Genomic DNA, 18185 nt, shown 5'->3' with positions numbered 1-18185 from the left:
GCCTCAAAAAGACCTTTTTGAATCAGGGCTTCCATCCAAGAACAATTGAAAACCAGATCACAAGAGCCACCAGAATATCAAGGAATCACTTGCTAATAATAATAATAATTTTATTTATATAGCGCCAACATATTCCGCAGCGCTATACAAATTATAGAGGGGACTTGTACAGACAATAGACATTACAGCATAACAGAAATCACAGATCAAAATAGATACCAGGAGGAATGAGGGCCCTGCTGCTCGCAAGCTACAAACTATGAGGAAAAGGGGAGACACGAGAGGTGGATGGTAACAATTGCTTTAGTTATTCGGACCAGCCATAGTGTAAGGCTCAGGTGTTCATGTAAAGCTGCATGAACCAGTTAACTGCCTAAGTATGTAGCAGTACAGACACAGAGGGCTATTAACTGCATAAAGTGTATGAGAACATGATGCGAGGAACCTGATTATGTTTTTTTTGAATGGGCCACACAGGGATCGTTAGGTTAATGCATTGAGGCGGTAGGCCAGTCTGAACAAATGAGTTTTTAGGGCACGCTTAAAACTGTGGGGATTGGGGATTAATCATATTAACCTAGGTAGTGCATTCCAAAGAATCGGCGCAGGACGTGTAAAGTCTTGGAGACGGGAATGGGAGGTTCTTATCATTGAGGATGCTAACCTGAGGTCATTAGCGGAGCGGAGGGTACGGGTAGGATGGTAGACCGAGACCATAGAGGAGATATAGGGTGGTGCTGAGCCATGGAGGGCTTTGTGGATGAGGGTAATAGTTTTGTACTGGATTCTGGAGTGGATGGGTAGCCAGTGTAATGACTGGCACAGGGTAGAGGCATCGGTGTAACGGTTGGTGAGGAATATGATCCTGGCTGCAGCATTCAGGACAGATTGGAGCGGGGAGAGTTTGGTAAGAGGGAGGCCGATTAGTAGAGAGTTACAATAGTCCAGACGAGAATGAATAAGTGAAACAGTAAGAGTTTTTGCAGAGTCAAAAGAAAGAAAAGGGCGAATTCTAGAAATGTCTTTGAGATGCAGATAAGAAGAGCGAGCCAATGATCGGATGTGGGGGGGGTGAATGAAAGCTCGGAATCAAGTATGACCCCAAGGCAGCGGGCATGTTGCTTTGGAGTAATGGTGGAACCGCACACGGAGATGGCAATGTCAGGCAAAGGTAGGTTAGTAGAGGGAGAGAACACGAGGAGTTCAGTTTTTGACAGGTTTAGTTTCAGATAGAGGGAGAACATGATGTTAGAGACAGCGGTAAGACAATCACTGGTGTTTTCTAAAAAGGTCGGTGTGATATCGGGAGCAGAAGTGTATAATTGGGTGTCGTCAGCATAGAGATGGTACTGGAAACCAAATCTACTGATTGTTTGTCCAATAGGGGCAGTATACAACGAGAAGAGTAGGGGGCCTAGGACTGATCCTGGAGGAACCCCAACAGTAAGGGGAAGGTGAGAGGAGGAGGAACCAGCAAAAGATACAGTGAAGGATCGGTCAGAGAGATAGAAGGAGAACCAAGAGAGAACGCTGTCCTTGAGGCCGATGGAGCGGAGCATAGTGAGGAGGAGCTGATGATCCACAGTATCGAATGCTGCAGAGAGATCCAGGAGAATTAGCATGGAGTAGTGACCATTAGATTTAGCTGTTAGTAGGTCATTAGAGACTTTAGTGAGGGCAGTTTCAGTAGAGTGTAAAGAGCGGAAACCAGATTGAAGAGGGTCGAGAAGAGAGTTATCTGAGAGATAGCGGGTAAGACGGGAGTGGACCAGGCGTTCGAGAAGTTTAGAGATGAAGGGAAGATTAGAGACAGGTCTATAGTTAGCGGCACAGTTTTGATCGAGGGATGGTTTTTTAAGTAATGGATGTATGATGGCATGCTTAAATGAGGATGGAAAAATATCGGAAGTGAGAGAAAGGTTAAATATTTTTGTTAGGTGAGAGGTGACAGCCGGGGAAAGGGACTGGAGGAGATGTGATGGAATGGGGTCACTGGTGCAAGTGGTTGGGCGAGAAGATGCAAGGAGCCTGATTACTTCTTCTTCTGTAACTGGTTCAGAGTCAGAGAGTGAACTAGATGCAGTGGGGGAGGGAGGACAGTGCATGGTATGAAGAGATTGGGAGATGATTTCCTGTCGAATGTGGTCAATTTTTTCTTTGAAGTAATTGGCCGGATCGTCAGCGCGGAGATCCGTGGTTGGGGCCTGCTCTCTTGGGTTGAGTAGGGAATGAAAAGTGTCAAAGAGACGTTTAGGGTTATTGGACAGTGAGGTGATGAGGGTGTTGAAATAGGTTTGTTTGGAGAGGTGAAGGGCAGAATTGTATGTCTTTAGCATGAACTTATAATGGATGAAATCTTTGGGTAGATTAGATTTTCTCCACAGACGTTCTGCGCACCTGGAGCACCGCTGCAGGAAACGTGTTTGCAGCGTGTGCCACGGTTGATGCCATCTGTGCTGAGTTGTTTTATGTATAGGAGGAGCAGCTTCATCCAGAGCACTTTGCAGGGTTTCATTATAATGCTTCAGAGCAGAATCAGGACATGAGATGGAGGAGATTGGGGCCAATGAGGACTGCAAGCTCTTCATAAGTTTCTGGGTGTTAATGGCCTGTATGTTTCTATAAGTGTGGAAAGTGGGGGTGACCTGAGTGGGATGGCACATTGCTATGCTATGTTACAAAGCTAAAGAAGAAAACAACCGGGTACCTCTAGTGGTTACCTACAATCCATATCTGGAGGTGCTGAGGGGAGCTGCACAGAAATTACAACCTTTACTACAAAAAGATGCCGACTACAATCCTCCAGACCCCCCACTACTGTGTTTTAGGCAGCCCCCAAATCTAAGAAGCATCATTGTCAGAAGCTCCCTGTCCTCTCCTACAGCTGCAGGAACCTTTTCTTGCAACCAGAAAAAATGTAAAACATGTCCATTTATAATGACCATGGACAAAATAAAGATCCCCAATTCACATCAGGACTACAAGATCCCAGGTACTTTCAGCTGTGTCACTTCTAATGTGGTGTACAGAATTATTTCTACTAAATGTCCAACTGGGGGTCTGTATGTGGGGGAGAAAGGGCAGAAACTGAGAACAAGGATGAATTCTCACCGCCACACAATAAGAGAAAAAAGAATGGATCTACCTGTGGCCAAACATTTTTGTCTCCCCAATCATAACATTATGGACATGAAATTACTTGTGTTAAAAGGTAGCTTCAAATCTCAGAGAGACAGAAGAGTCTGGGAATATAAACTGATGACGACCTTTGACACTCACACTGCAGGAATGAATGTGTCACATGGTTTTATGTCTTTTTACATCAACTAAGGAACGAAGGAATTTGCCTCTCAGACCATGTGGGGTCATCACAACAGAGACCCTAATCAGAGGACAATAAAACATTCCTTATCTAACAACTGGTCCAATATTTATGGACATAACTGTTTATCACCCATGGTAATTCTGCTTCATGTCACCTGTCTTATCCATGGTTTTTTTTCCCTATACTATGTTGTGCATAAATATGTGATTCTTCAGAATTTCTTTTAGTCTTTGCCTGATGAAGAGACCTGTGTAGTGTCGAAAGCTGCGATTTGTTACCATCTTTTCAGTTAGCCATTAAAAGGTATCAACCACTGAGGACTCTCAATTCTAAATATTTTCCTATACCACACTGTACACCCACATCTCGTCACACCCGTCACCTCCTGTGCACCCAGATCTCGTCACACCCTTCATCTCCTGTACACCCACATCTCATCACACTCGTCACCTCCTGTGCACTCACATCTCGTCACACCCTTCATCTCCTGTACACCCACATCTCGTCACACCCGTCACCTCCTGTACACCCACATCTCGTCACACCCATCTCCTCCTGTGCACTCACAACTCGTCACACCCGTCACCTCCTGTGCATCCACATCTCGTCACACCCGTCACCTCCTGTGCTCCCACAACTCGTCACACCCGTCACCTCCTGTGCATCCACATCTCGTCACACCCGTCACCTCCTGTACACCCACATCTCGTCACACCCATCTCCTCCTGTGCACTCACAACTCGTCACACCCGTCACCTCCTGTGCATCCACATCTCGTCACACCCGTCACCTCCTGTGCTCCCACAACTCGTCACACCCGTCACCTCCTGTGCACTCACATCTCGTCACACCCGTCACCTCCTGTGCTCCCACATCTCTTCACACCCTTCACCTCCTATGCACCCACATCTCGTCACACCCGTCACCTCCTGTACACCCACATCTCGTCACACCCGTCAACTCCTGTACACCCACATCTTGTCACACCTGTCACCTCCTGTACAACCATATCTCGTCACACCCGTCGCCTCCTGTGCACCCACATCTCATCACACCCGTCAACTCCTCTGCACCCACATCTCTTCACACCTTTCACCTCCTCTGCACCCACATCTCGTCACACCCATCTCCTCCTGTGCACTCACATCTCGTCACACCCGTCACCTCCTGTGCACCCACATCTCGTCACACCCATCACCTCCTATGCACCCACATCTCTTCACACCCGTCACCTCCTGTACACCCACATCTCGTCACACCCATCTCCTCCTGTGCACTCACATCTCGTCACACCCGTCACCTCCTGTGCACCCACATCTCGTCACACCCATCACCTCCTATGCACCCACATCTCTTCACACCCGTCACCTCCTGTACACCCACATCTCGTCACACCCATCTCCTCCTGTGCACTCACATCTCGTCACACCCGTCACCTCCTGTGCACCCACATCTCGTCACACCCATCACCTCCTATGCACCCACATCTCGTCACACCCGTCACCTCCTGTACACCCACATCTCGTCACACCCATCTCCTCCTGTGCACTCACATCTCGTCACACCCGTCACCTCCTGTGCACCCACATCTCGTCACACCCTTCATCTCCTGTACACCCACATCTCGTCACATCCGTCACCTCCTGTGCACCCACATCTCGTCACACCCGTCAACTTCTCTGCACCCACATCTCGTCACACCCATCTCCTCCTGTGCACTCACATCTCGTCACACCCGTCACCTCCTGTGCACCCACATCTCTTCACACCCTTCATCTCCTGTACACCCACATCTCGTCACATCCGTCACCTCCTGTGCACCCACATCTCGTCACACCCGTCAACTTCTCTGCACCCACATCTAGTCACACCTGTTGCCTCCTGTGCATCCACATCTCGTCACACCCGTCACCTCCTGCGCTCCCACATCTCGTCACACCCGTCACCTCCTGTGCACCCACATCTCGTCACACCCGTCACCTCCTGTGCTCCCACATCTCGTCACACCCGTCACCTCCTGTGCACCCACATCTCGTCACACCCGTCACCTCCTGTGCTCCCACATCTCGTCACACCCTTCATCTTCTGTACACCCACATCTCGTCACACCCGTCACCTCCTGTACACCGACATCTCGTCACACCCATCTCCTCCTGTGCACTCACATCTCGTCACACCCGTCACCTCCTGTGCACCCACATCTCGTCACACCCTTCATCTCCTGTACACCCACATCTCGTCACACCCGTTAACTTCTCTGCACCCACATCTCGTCACACCTGTTGCCTTCTGTGCATTCACATCTCGTCACACCCCTCACCTCCTGTGCTCCCACATCTCGTCACACCCGTCACTTCCTGTGCTCCCACATCTCGTCACACCCGTCACTTCCTGTGCTCCCACATCTCGTCACACCCTTCATCTCCTGTGCACCCACATCTCGTCACACCCGTCACCTCCTGTACACCCACATCTCGTCACACCCATCTCCTCCTGTGCACTCACATCTCGTCACACCCGTCACCTCCTGTGCACCCACATCTCGTCACACCCATCACCTCCTGTGCACTCACATCTCGTCACACCCTTCATCTCCTGTACACCCACATCTCGTCACACCCGTCACCTCCTGTGCACCCACATCTTGTCACACCCGTCAACTTCTCTGCACCCACATCTCGTCACACCCTTCATCTCCTGTGCACCCACATCTCGTCACACCCGTCACCTCCTGTGCACCCACATCTCGTCACACCCGTCAACTTCTCTGCACCCACATCTCGTCACACCCTTCATCTCCTGTACACCCACATCTAGTCACACCTGTTGCCTCCTGTGCATCCACATCTCGTCACACCCGTCACCTCCTGTGCTCCCACATCTCGTCACACCCGTCACCTCCTGTGCTCCCACATCTCGTCACACCCGTCACCTCCTGTGCACCCACATCTCGTCACACCCGTCACCTCCTGTACACCCACATCTCGTCACACCCGTCACCTCCTGTGCTCCCACATCTCGTCACACCCGTCACCTCCTCTGCTCCCTTATATCATTAATATGTTATTCCAGAGTTGATTTCTTCAGTGACAAACTGTTCGGCCATTGCCGGATCCACATATAGCAGCTGCGGTCCTTCCTGCCCCCGGTCTTGTGATGAGGCGACGCTCCGTCAGGTGAGGCGCCATTGTTGATTATTCTTATAACATATATGTGTGATCAATAACCGGGGTACGATGCACTGTCAGCGGAGAATCAGGACGTCCACATAAAGGGAGGTGCAGAGACTGTGTGCCAGGACTGCACATTCACCTTTTCATGCCCATGATCAATTGATCACATATTTGTAACACTACAGAGGTTGATTGTATACCGAGCATCATGGGTAATCTCAGTCCTGTGCTCTCCTCCTGCACCGAGCATTATGGGTAATTTCAGTCCTGTGCTCTCCTCCTGCACCGAGCATTATGGGTAATCTCAGTCCTGTGCTCTCCTCCTGCACCGAGCATCATGGGTAATCTCAGTCCTCTGCTCTCCTCCTGCACCGAGCATTGTGGGTAATCTCAGACCTTTTCTCTCCTCCTGCACCGAGCATTGTGGGTAATCTCAGTCCTGTGTTCTCCTCCTGCACCGAGCATTGTGGGTAATCTCAGTCCTGTGCTCTCCTCCTGCACCGAGCATTGTGGGTAATCTCAGTCCTGTGCTCTCCCCCTGCACCGAGCATTGTGGGTAATCTCAGTCCTGTGCTCTCCTCCTGCACCGAGCATCATGAGTAATCTCAGTCCTGTGCTCTCCCCCTGCTCCGAGCATTATGGGTAATCTCAGTCCTCTGCTCTCCTCCTGCACCGAGCATTGTGGGTAATCTCAGTCCTGTGCTCTCCTCCTGCACCGAGCATTATGGGTAATCTCAGTCCTCTGCTCTCCTCCTGCACCGAGCATCATGGGTAATCTCAGTCCTGTGCTCTCCTCCTGCACCGAGCATCATGGGTAATCTCAGTCCTGTGCTCTCCCCCTGCTCCGAGCATTATGGGTAATCTCAGTCCTCTGTTCTCCTCCTGCACCGAGCATTGTGGGTAATCTCAGTCCTGTGCTCTCCTCCTGCACCGAGCATCATGGGTAATCTCAGTCCTCTGCTCTCCTCCTGCACCGAGCATTGTGGGTAATCTCAGTCCTGTGCTCTCCTCCTGCACCGAGCATCATGGGTAATCTCAGTCCTCTGTTCTCCTCCTGCACCGAGCATCATGGGTAATCTCAGTCCTCTGTTCTCCTCCTGCACCGAGCATTATGGGTAATCTCAGTCCTGTGCTCTCCTCCTGCACCGAGCATCATGGGTAATCTCAGTCCTCTGCTCTCCTCCTGCACCGAGCATTGTGGGTAATCTCAGTCCTGTGTTCTCCTCCTGCACCGAGCATTATGGGTAATCTCAGTCCTGTGCTCTCCTCCTGCACCGAGCATTGTGGGTAATCTCAGTCCTGTGCTCTCCCCCTGCTCCGAGCATTGTGGGTAATCTCAGTCCTGTGCTCTCCCCCTGCTCCGAGCATTATGGGTAATTTCAGTCCTGTGCTCTCCTCCTGCACCGAGCATCATGGGTAATCTCAGTCCTGTGTTCTCCTCCTGCCCCGAGCATTGTGGGTAATCTCAGTCCTGTGCTCTCCTCCTGCACCGAGCATTGTGGGTAATCTCAGTCCTGTGCTCTCCTCCTGCACCGAGCATTGTGGGTAATCTCAGTCCTGTGCTCTCCTCCTGCACCGAGCATTGTGGGTAATCTCAGTCCTGTGCTCTCCTCCTGCACCGAGCATTGTGGGTAATCTCAGACCTTTTCTCTCCTCCTGCACCGAGCATTGTGGGTAATCTCAGTCCTGTGTTCTCCTCCTGCACCGAGCATTGTGGGTAATCTCAGTCCTGTGCTCTCCTCCTGCACCGAGCATTGTGGGTAATCTCAGTCCTGTGCTCTCCCCCTGCACCGAGCATTGTGGGTAATCTCAGTCCTGTGCTCTCCTCCTGCACCGAGCATCATGGGTAATCTCAGTCCTGTGCTCTCCCCCTGCTCCGAGCATTATGGGTAATCTCAGTCCTCTGCTCTCCTCCTGCACCGAGCATTGTGGGTAATCTCAGTCCTGTGCTCTCCTCCTGCACCGAGCATTATGGGTAATCTCAGTCCTCTGCTCTCCTCCTGCACCGAGCATCATGGGTAATCTCAGTCCTGTGCTCTCCTCCTGCACCGAGCATCATGGGTAATCTCAGTCCTGTGCTCTCCTCCTGCACCGAGCATTGTGGGTAATCTCAGACCTTTTCTCTCCTCCTGCACCGAGCATTGTGGGTAATCTCAGTCCTGTGCTCTCCTCCTGCACCGAGCATCATGGGTAATCTCAGTCCTGTGCTCTCCCCCTGCTCCGAGCATTATGGGTAATCTCAGTCCTCTGTTCTCCTCCTGCACCGAGCATTGTGGGTAATCTCAGTCCTGTGCTCTCCTCCTGCACCGAGCATCATGGGTAATCTCAGTCTTGTGTTCTCCTCCTGCCCCGAGCATTGTGGGTAATCTCAGTCCTCTGTTCTCCTCCTGCACCGAGCATTATGGGTAATCTCAGTCCTGTGCTCTCCTCCTGCACCGAGCATCATGGGTAATCTCAGTCCTGTGCTCTCCTCCTGCACCGAGCATCATGGGTAATCTCAGTCCTGTGCTCTCCTCCTGCACCAAGCATCATGGGTAATCTCAGTCCTCTGTTCTCCTCCTGCACCGAGCATTGTGGGTAATCTCAGTCCTGTGTTCTCCTCCTGCACCGAGCATTATGGGTAATCTCAGTCCTGTGCTCTCCTCCTGCACCGAGCATCGTGGGTAATCTCAGTCCTGTGCTCTCCTCCTGCACTGAGCATTGTGGGTAATCTCAGTCCTCTCCTCTCCTCCTGCACCGAGCATTGTGGGTAATCTCAGTCCTGTGCTCTCCCCCTGCACCGAGCATTGTGGGTAATCTCAGTCCTGTGCTCTCCTCCTGCACCGAGCATCGTGGGTAATCTCAGTCCTGTGCTCTCCCCCTGCCCCGAGCATTGTGGGTAATCTCAGTCCTGTGCTCTCCTCCTGCACCGAGCATTGTGGGTAATCTCAGTCCTGTGCTCTCCTCCTGCACCGAGCATCGTGGGTAATCTCAGTCCTGTGCTCTCCTCCTGCACCGAGCATTGTGGGTAATCTCAGTCCTCTGTTCTCCTCCTGCACCGAGCATTATGGGTAATCTCAGTCCTGTGCTCTCCTCCTGCACCGAGCATTGTGGGTAATCTCAGTCCTGTGCTCTCCTCCTGCACCGAGCATTGTGGGTAATCTCAGTCCTGTGCTCTCCTCCTGCACCGAGCATTGTGGGTAATCTCAGTCCTGTGCTCTCCTCCTGCACCGAGCATTGTGGGTAATCTCAGTCCTGTGCTCTCCTCCTGCACCGAGCATCGTGGGTAATCTCAGACCTTTTCTCTACTCCTGCACCGAGCATTGTGGGTAATCTCAGTCCTCTGTTCTCCTCCTGCACCGAGCATTATGGGTAATCTCAGTCCTGTGCTCTCCTCCTGCACCGAGCATTGTGGGTAATCTCAGTCCTCTGTTCTCCTCCTGCACCGAGCATTATGGGTAATCTCAGTCCTGTGCTCTCCTCCTGCACCGAGCATTGTGGGTAATCTCAGTCCTGTGCTCTCCTCCTGCACCGAGCATTGTGGGTAATCTCAGTCCTGTGCTCTCCTCCTGCACCGAGCATTGTGGGTAATCTCAGTCCTGTGCTCTCCTCCTGCACCGAGCATTGTGGGTAATCTCAGTCCTGTGCTCTCCTCCTGCCCCGAGCATTGTGGGTAATCTCAGTCTTGTGTTCTCCTCCTGCCCCGAGCATTGTGGGTAATCTCAGTCCTGTGTTCTCCTCCTGCCCCGAGCATCGTGGGTAATCTCAGTCCTGTGCTCTCCTCCTGCACCGAGCATTGTGGGTAATCTCAGTCCTGTGCTCTCCTCCTGCACCGAGCATTGTGGGTAATCTCAGTCCTGTGCTCTCCTCCTGCACCGAGCATTGTGGGTAATCTCAGTCCTGTGCTCTCCCCCTGCCCCGAGCATTGTGGGTAATCTCAGTCCTGTGCTCTTCTCCTGCCCTTAGCATTGTGGGTAATCTCAGTCCTGTGCTCTCCTCCTGCACCGAGCATTGTGGGTAATCTCAGTCCTGTGCTCTCCTCCTGCACCGAGCATTGTGGGTAATCTCAGTCCTGTGCTCTCCTCCTGCACCGAGCATTGTGGGTAATCTCAGTCCTGTGCTCTCCTCCTGCACCGAGCATTGTGGGTAATCTCAGTCCTGTGCTCTCCTCCTGCACCGAGCATTGTGGGTAATCTCAGTCCTTTGTTCTCCTCCTGCACCGAGCATTGTGGGTAATCTCAGTCCTGTGCTCTCCTCCTGCACCGAGCATTGTGGGTAATCTCAGTCCTGTGCTCTTCTCCTGCCCCGAGCATTGTGGGTAATCTCAGTCCTGTGCTCTTCTCCTGCCCCGAGCATTGTGGGTAATCTCAGTCCTGTGCTCTTCTCCTGCCCTTAGCATTGTGGGTAATCTCAGTCCTGTGCTCTCCCCCTGCACCGAGCATCATGGGTAATCTCAATCCTGTGCTCTCCTCCTGCACCGAGCATTGTGGGTAATCTCAGTCCTGTGCTCTCCTCCTGCACCGAGCATTGTGGGTAATCTCAATCCTGTGCTCTCCTCCTGCCCCGAGCATTGTGGGTAATCTCAGTCCTGTGCTCTCCCCCTGCCCCTAGCATTGTGGGTAATCTCAGTCCTGTGCTCTTCTCCTGCCCTGAGCATTGTGGGTAATCTCAGTCCTGTGCTCTCCCCCTGCACCGAGCATCGTGGGTAATCTCAGTACTGTGCTATGATCTGATGGCCTTGGAGCCGCATGGAACTTTCTCTGGAGTTGGTGGAAACTGTACTGCCCGCAAATCCTGAACTTAACACCGCTACTAGAAGTAGCCGTGGGGTGTGCCTAACAAATCCTAGACACCTCGACACAGCCGGAGGACTAAATACCCTTATAGATGGAAGTAGGAATTCTACCTTGCCTCAGAGCAGAACCCCAAAGGATAGGCAGCCCCCCACAAATATTGGCTGTGAGTAGTAGAGGAAAGACACACGCAGGCAGGAAACAAGATTTAGCAAATGAGGCCACTTCTAGCTAAATAGGAAAGGATAGGACAGAATACTAAGCGGTCAGTATTAAAACCCTTCCAAAAAATATCCACAGCAGATAATACAAAAAATTCCACCATCTAACTAAAGACGTGGAACGTATATCTGCAACTCCTGAGAATCCAACAAGACTGAGAAAACACTGACACAATCTAAGCTGGACAAGAGAAAACAAATGAATAGCACAAAATTATTAAGGACACAGCATGTGTGCCACAGAAACAAAAACCAGACACTTATCTTTGCTGAATTGGCAGCAAGGCAGGAGGAACCAGACAAAGATCCAAAACCTCCCAGGACAATGGACAACTGTCAAGGACTAATGAATCCTGCACACCTAAATACCCCAGTCAGAACTGCAATCAGCAGATACACCTGACCAGGACTGCAATCCAGGGACAACTGCATTACCACCTACAACCACCGGAGGGAACCCAAAAGGAGAATTCACAACAGTCCTGTGCTCTCCCCCTGCACAGAGCATCGTGGCTAATCTCAGTCTTGTGTTCTCCTCCTGCCCCGAGCATTGTGGGTAATCTCAGTCCTGTGCTCTCCTCCTGCACCGAGCATTGTGGGTAATCTCAGACCTTTGCTCTCCCCCTGCACCAAGCATCATGGGTAATCTCAGTCCTGTGCTCTCCCCCTGCACCGAGCATCATGGGTAATCTCAGTCCTGTGCTCTCCTCCTGCACCGAGCATTATGGGTAATCTCAGTCCTGTGCTCTCCTCCTGCACCGAGCATCATGGGTAATCTCAGTCCTGTGCTCTCCCCCTGCACCGAGCATTGTGGGTAATCTCAGTCCTCTGTTCTCCCCCTGCACCGAGCATCATGGGTAATCTCAGTCCTGTGCTCTCCCCCTGCACCGAGCATCATGGGTAATCTCAGTCCTGTGCTCTCCCCCTGCACCGAGCATCATGGGTAATCTCAGTCCTGTGCTCTCCTCCTGCACCGAGCATTATGGGTAATCTCAGTCCTGTGCTCTCCTCCTGCACCGAGCATCATGGGTAATCTCAGTCCTGTGCTCTCCCCCTGCACCGAGCATTGTGGGTAATCTCAGTGCTCTGCTCTCCTCCTGCACCGAGCATTGTGGGTAATCTCAGTCCTCTGCTCTCCTCCTGCACCGAGCATCATGGGTAATCTCAGTCCTGTGCTCTCCTCCTGCACCGAGCATTGTGGGTAATCTCAGTCCTCTGCTCTCCTCCTGCACCGAGCATTGTGGGTAATCTCAGTCCTGTGTTCTCCTCCTGCACCGAGCATTGTGGGTAATCTCAGTCCTCTGCTCTCCTCCTGCACCGAGCATTGTGGGTAATCTCAGTCCTGTGTTCTCCTCCTGCACCGAGCATTGTGGGTAATCTCAGTCCTCTGCTCTCCTCCTGCACCGAGCATTGTGGGTAATCTCAGTCCTGTGTTCTCCTCCTGCACCGAGCATTGTGGGTAATCTCAGTCCTGTGCTCTCCTCCTGCACCGAGCATCATGGGTAATCTCAGTCCTGTGCTCTCCTCCTGCACCGAGCATCATGGGTAATCTCAGTCCTGTGCTCTCCTCCTGCACCGAGCATTGTGGGTAATCTCAGTCCTGTGCTCTCCTCCTGCACCGAGCATTGTGGGTAATCTCAGTCCTGTGCTCTCCCCCTGCACCGAGCATTGTGGGTAATCTCAGTCCTCTGCTCTCCCCCTGCACCGAGCATTGTGGGTAATCTCAGTCCTGTGCTCTCCTCCTGCACCGAGCATTGTGGGTAATCTCAGTCCTGTGTTCTCCCCCTGCACCGAGCATTGTGGGTAATCTCAGTCCTGTGCTCTCCCCCTGCACCGAGCATTGTGGGTAATCTCAGTCCTCTGCTCTCCTCCTGCACCGAGCATTGTGGGTAATCTCAGTCCTGTGCTCTCCTCCTGCACCGAGCATTGTGGGTAATCTCAGTCCTTTGCTCTCCCCCTGCACCGAGCATTGTGGGTAATCTCAGTCCTTTGCTCTCCCCCTGCACCGAGCATTGTGGGTAATCTCAGTCCTGTGCTCTCCTCCTGCACCGAGCATTGTGGGTAATCTCAGTCCTGTGCTCTCCTCCTGTACCGAGCATTGTGGGTAATCTCAGTCCTGTGCTCTCCTCCTGTACCGAGCATTGTGGGTAATCTCAGTCCTGTGCTCTCCCCCTGCACCGAGCATTGTGGGTAATCTCAGTCCTGTGCTCTCCTCCTGCACCGAGCATTGTGGGTAATCTCAGTCCTGTGCTCTTCTCCTGCACCGAGCATTGTGGGTAATCTCAGTCCTGTGCTCTCCCCCTGCACCGAGCATTGTGGGTAATCTCAGTCCTGTGCTCTTCTCCTGCACCGAGCATTGTGGGTAATCTCAGTCCTGTGCTCTCCTCCTGTACCGAGCATTGTGGGTAATCTCAGTCCTGTGCTCTCCCCCTGCACCGAGCATTGTGGGTAATCTCAGTCCTGTGCTCTTCTCCTGCACCGAGCATTGTGGGTAATCTCAGTCCTGTGCTCTCCTCCTGTACCGAGCATTGTGGGTAATCTCAGTCCTGTGCTCTCCCCCTGCACCGAGCATTGTGGGTAATCTCAGTCCTGTGCTCTCCTCCTGTACCGAGCATTGTGGGTAATCTCAGTCCTGTGCTCTTCTCCTGCACCGAGCATTGTGGGTAATCTCAGTCCTGTGCTCTCCTCCTGCACCGAGCATTGTGGGTAATCTCAGTCCTCTGCTCTCCTCCTGCACCGAGCATTGTGGGTAATCTCAGTCCTTTGCTCTCCTCCTGCACCGAGCATTGTGGGTAATCTCAGTCCTGTGCTCTCCTCCTGCACCGAGCATTGTGGGTAATCTCAGTCCTGTGTTCTCCTCCTGTACCGAGCATTGTGGGTAATCTCAGTCCTGTGTTCTTCTCCTGCACCGAGCATTGTGGGTAATCTCAGTCCTTTGCTCTCCCCCTGCACCGAGCATTGTGGGTAATCTCAGTCCTTTGGTTTCTTCATGCTTGATGTTGAGGTCAGGTATCAGGAAGTGATGTCATTCGTGTGACAGTGACATCATCATTATTGTCTACACAGCTGTGCCTGCAGAGCTGCCTGCCTGGCTGTCACTGCCCATCGGGGAGGCTGCTCGCTGCCAATGGCTCCTCTTGTGTGGATCTGGAGGACTGCACCTGCCTGGATCTCCTGACTGGAGAGAGACGCCTCCCAGGAGAGACTGTGCCCATGGCAGATGGGTGTAATAACTGGTGAGATGCCATTCAGTCACATCACCCCACAGACGCACCGTGACCGCTCTGATCAATGTCTGATGTCTCTGCAGCAACTGTGTGAACGGCACCATGAAGTGCAGCAATGCAGTCTGTGCCGGTGAGTCCTGCGGGCATGGGGGAGCGGGTGAGGGGACGCGGGGTGAGAAGACACGGGGTGAGAGGACACGGGGTGAGGGGACACCAGATGAGAGGACACGGGGTGAGGGGACACGTGGTGAGAAGACACGAGGTGAGGGGACACGGGGTGAGGGGACACGGGGTGGGAGGACATGGGGTGAGGAGACACGGGATGAGGGGACTCAGGGTGAGGGGACACGGGGTGAGGGGACACGGGGTGAGAGGATGCGGGGTGAGGGGACACGGGGTGAGAGGACACCGGGTGAGGGGACACGGGGTGGGAGGACATGGGGTGAGACACGGGATGAGGGGACACCGGGTGAGGGGACACGGGGTGGGAGGACATGGGGTGAGGAGACACGGGGTGAGGGGACTCAGGGTGAGGGGACACGGGGTGAGGGGACACGGGGTGAGAGGATGCGGGGTGAGGGGACACGGGGTGAGAGGACACGGGGTGAGGGGACACCGGGTGAGGGGACACGGGGTGGGAGGACATGGGGTGAGGAGACACGGGATGAGGGGACACCGGGTGAGGGGACACGGGGTGGGAGGACATGGGGTGAGGAGACACGGGGTGAGGGGACTCAGGGTGAGGGGACACGGGGTGAGGGGACACGGGGTGAGAGGATGCGGGGTGAGGGGACACGGGGTGAGAGGACACGGGGTGAGGGGACACCGGGTGAGGGGACACTGGGTGGGAGGACATGGGGTGAGGAGACACGGGATGAGGAGACACGGGGTGAGGGGACACGGGGTGAGGGGACACCGGGTGAGGAGACACGGGATGAGAGGACATGGGGTGAGGAGACATGAGGTGAGGCGACTCAGGGTGAGGGGACACGGGGTGAGGGGACACGGGGTGAGATGACGTGGGGTGAGGGGACACCGGGTGAGGGGACACTGGGTGAGGGGACATGGGGTTCAGGCATTCTGGGGGTTTGGCTCTCTGGAGGTCCTGCGCTCTGGGGATCCTGTTCTCTGGTGGTCCAGCTCTCTGGGGGGTCCGACACTCTGGAGGTCTGGCTCTTTGGAGTCCTGTTCTCTGGGGTCCAGCCCTCTGGGGTTCTAGTCCTCTGGGGGCCTGGTTCTCTGGAGGTCCGGCACTCTGGGGTTCTAGTCCTCTGGGGGTTTGGCTCTCTGGAGGTCCTGCGCTCTGGGGATCCTGTTCTCTGGTGTTCCAGCTCTCTGGGGGGTCCGACACTCTGTGGGTCTGGCTCTTTGGAGTCCTGTTCTCTGGGGTCCAGCCTTCTGGAGGTCTGGCTCTCTGGAGGTCTGGCTCTTTAGAGTCCTGTTCTCTGGGGTCCAGCCCTCTGGGGTTCTAGTCCTCTGGGGGCCTGGTTCTCTGGAGGTCCGGCACTCTGGGGTTTCGTCACTTCATGTGTCTTGCCCGCCTCTTCTTTATCTGCACTGTGTGAAGTTTTCTCTCTCATCCGTGTTGTATGTACTGGGAAGCCCCTCATTACTGCACATGCATAGTGGTACTGAATGCTGTGATCTGGGGGTCCGGCTCTCTGGAGGTTCGGCACTCTGGGATTTCTGCACTCCTGGGTTTCGACACTTTGGGGTCCAGCACTCTGGGGGACCGGTTCTCTGGAGGTCTGGCTCTCTAGGGATTATGTTCCCTGGGGTCTGGCCCTCTAGGGGTCTGGCTCTATGGAGGTCCGACCCTCTGGGATTTCTGCACTCTTGGGTTCTGCAATCCTGTTCCAGGACTCTGAGGGTTTCGACACTCCATGTGTCCGCTCGCCTCTTCTTTATCTGCACTGTGTGAAGTTTTCTCTCTCATCCGTGTTGTATGTACTGGGAAGCCCCTCATTATTGCACATGTATAGTGGTGCTGACCGCTAACTCCTGGCATGAGAGACCGGCCGGCCGCCCCCATGGAAAACCTCTTGTTCCCATGTGTAACTCCCGTCATGTTTGGCAGTGGCTGGCAGCTGGTGTGAGTGGTCGGAGTGGACTCCCTGCTCCAGGACATGTGGGACTGAGGTGGTGACCCGGTACCGGAGCTGTGCTTGTCCCAGTCCCCGAGGTGCTGGAGAGGAGTGTCCGGATGTTCAGCAGTACTATGGTGACACAGGGGTGCAGATGGAGCACCGGCAGTGTCCACAGCCGTCCTTCTGTCCAGGTAAACTGTGAGGAGACGCTGTCCCCTGGTGAGAGCACCTGAGCGTTGTGTAACTTCCTGTCCTATCTCCACAGTCAATGGTCACTGGGGTCCATGGAGTCCGTGGTCGTATTGTGATGCCTGTTCAGGAGACGCTGTGAAAACCCGACAGTGTAATAACCCACCGGCACGGTTTGGGGGTTCACCATGTGTAGGGGAGTCCATACAGAGCAGGGTCTGCGAAGACAACAGCACCCAGTGCTCAGGTAATAATGGGGTGTAGGACTAGTTTCAGGGCTGGGGCTCGCTCCACCATGCATAGTCCCAGAGTCTAAGGACTGGAGTATAACCACTGATCCGCTATTGTGCTGTGGACATGACGCTGCCTTCTCTTCCGTGCAGAGTGCGGTGGAGGACTGGTGAATTTTACCTGTGGTAAACCCTGCCCCCGATCCTGTGACCATCTTCATGGAGACGTTGTGTGCCTAGACAGTGAGGAGTGCCAGCCATCATGTGGATGTCCCGAGGGGCGTCTCCTGCAGGATGGCGGGTGCGTGGCCCCCAGTGACTGCAGATGCAAGTACCAGAACAGCACTCTTGGTAAGTCTGGACTGGGGTAACTGTGGCACCATCCAAGACCTTCCCAAAAGGAGGAATCAACAAGAAATGGCCCCTTCTATCTTCAGGTTCTTCGAAGTCTGGTTCTGCTTGGCCTGGTCCCGTCCATTGGGAATATGCACAGCCTGGAGAAGTGGTGACTGGCCCGTGCCAGAACTGGTGAGTGTGTGGCCCGGTGTCTGGTGCGTCACTGTGCCACAGAGTTCTGGCTCGCCGGCAATCTGCCATTTTTCTGTAGGAATTTCTCCCAGATTCAGATCAGTTTGTATTTTTGTCTCGAATGAGGAATACTAGATACTAAGTATTGGAGCGAGCTGGCTTGAAGCCTTCACCCCCTCTAGCCTTTATGGCTTGCTGGGAGTGCTGGATCTGGCAGGTTCATTAATCTGGATGGTCAGATCACACGTGGATGGTTGTGTGACCAGATACGTACGGTATTGGAAGAATTCCATAAATGTAACCTTTTCATCTGAGGGCTATGATGGCTCACGTTCTTGGATCTTTGCATCATGGCAGATAGACAGGTTTTCTGTCTACCAGAACACACCATAGATTGGTAGCCGGGAATCCCCTTTAATGCAGCCGAATCCAC

General features: G+C 53.4%; 1 protein-coding gene across 1 annotated transcript in view; it reads left to right on the top strand.

Moving 5' to 3' along the window:
• Positions 1–18185, top strand: part of LOC138642333 (SCO-spondin-like) — a 410056-nt gene that overhangs the window by 281281 nt on the left and 110590 nt on the right. The window contains exons 68-74 of the mRNA XM_069730432.1: positions 6398–6486; positions 14558–14727; positions 14802–14848; positions 16796–16996; positions 17071–17241; positions 17378–17575; positions 17662–17752. Coding sequence (XP_069586533.1) covers positions 6398–6486; positions 14558–14727; positions 14802–14848; positions 16796–16996; positions 17071–17241; positions 17378–17575; positions 17662–17752 — 967 coding nt within the window. The remainder of the gene's footprint in view (positions 1–6397; positions 6487–14557; positions 14728–14801; positions 14849–16795; positions 16997–17070; positions 17242–17377; positions 17576–17661; positions 17753–18185) is intronic.

The sequence above is a fragment of the Ranitomeya imitator genome, chromosome 6 (genome assembly GCF_032444005.1).
Source record: "Ranitomeya imitator isolate aRanImi1 chromosome 6, aRanImi1.pri, whole genome shotgun sequence".
Classification (NCBI taxonomy): Eukaryota; Metazoa; Chordata; class Amphibia; order Anura; family Dendrobatidae; genus Ranitomeya; species Ranitomeya imitator.
This window is presented reverse-complemented; position numbering and strand designations above follow the sequence as displayed.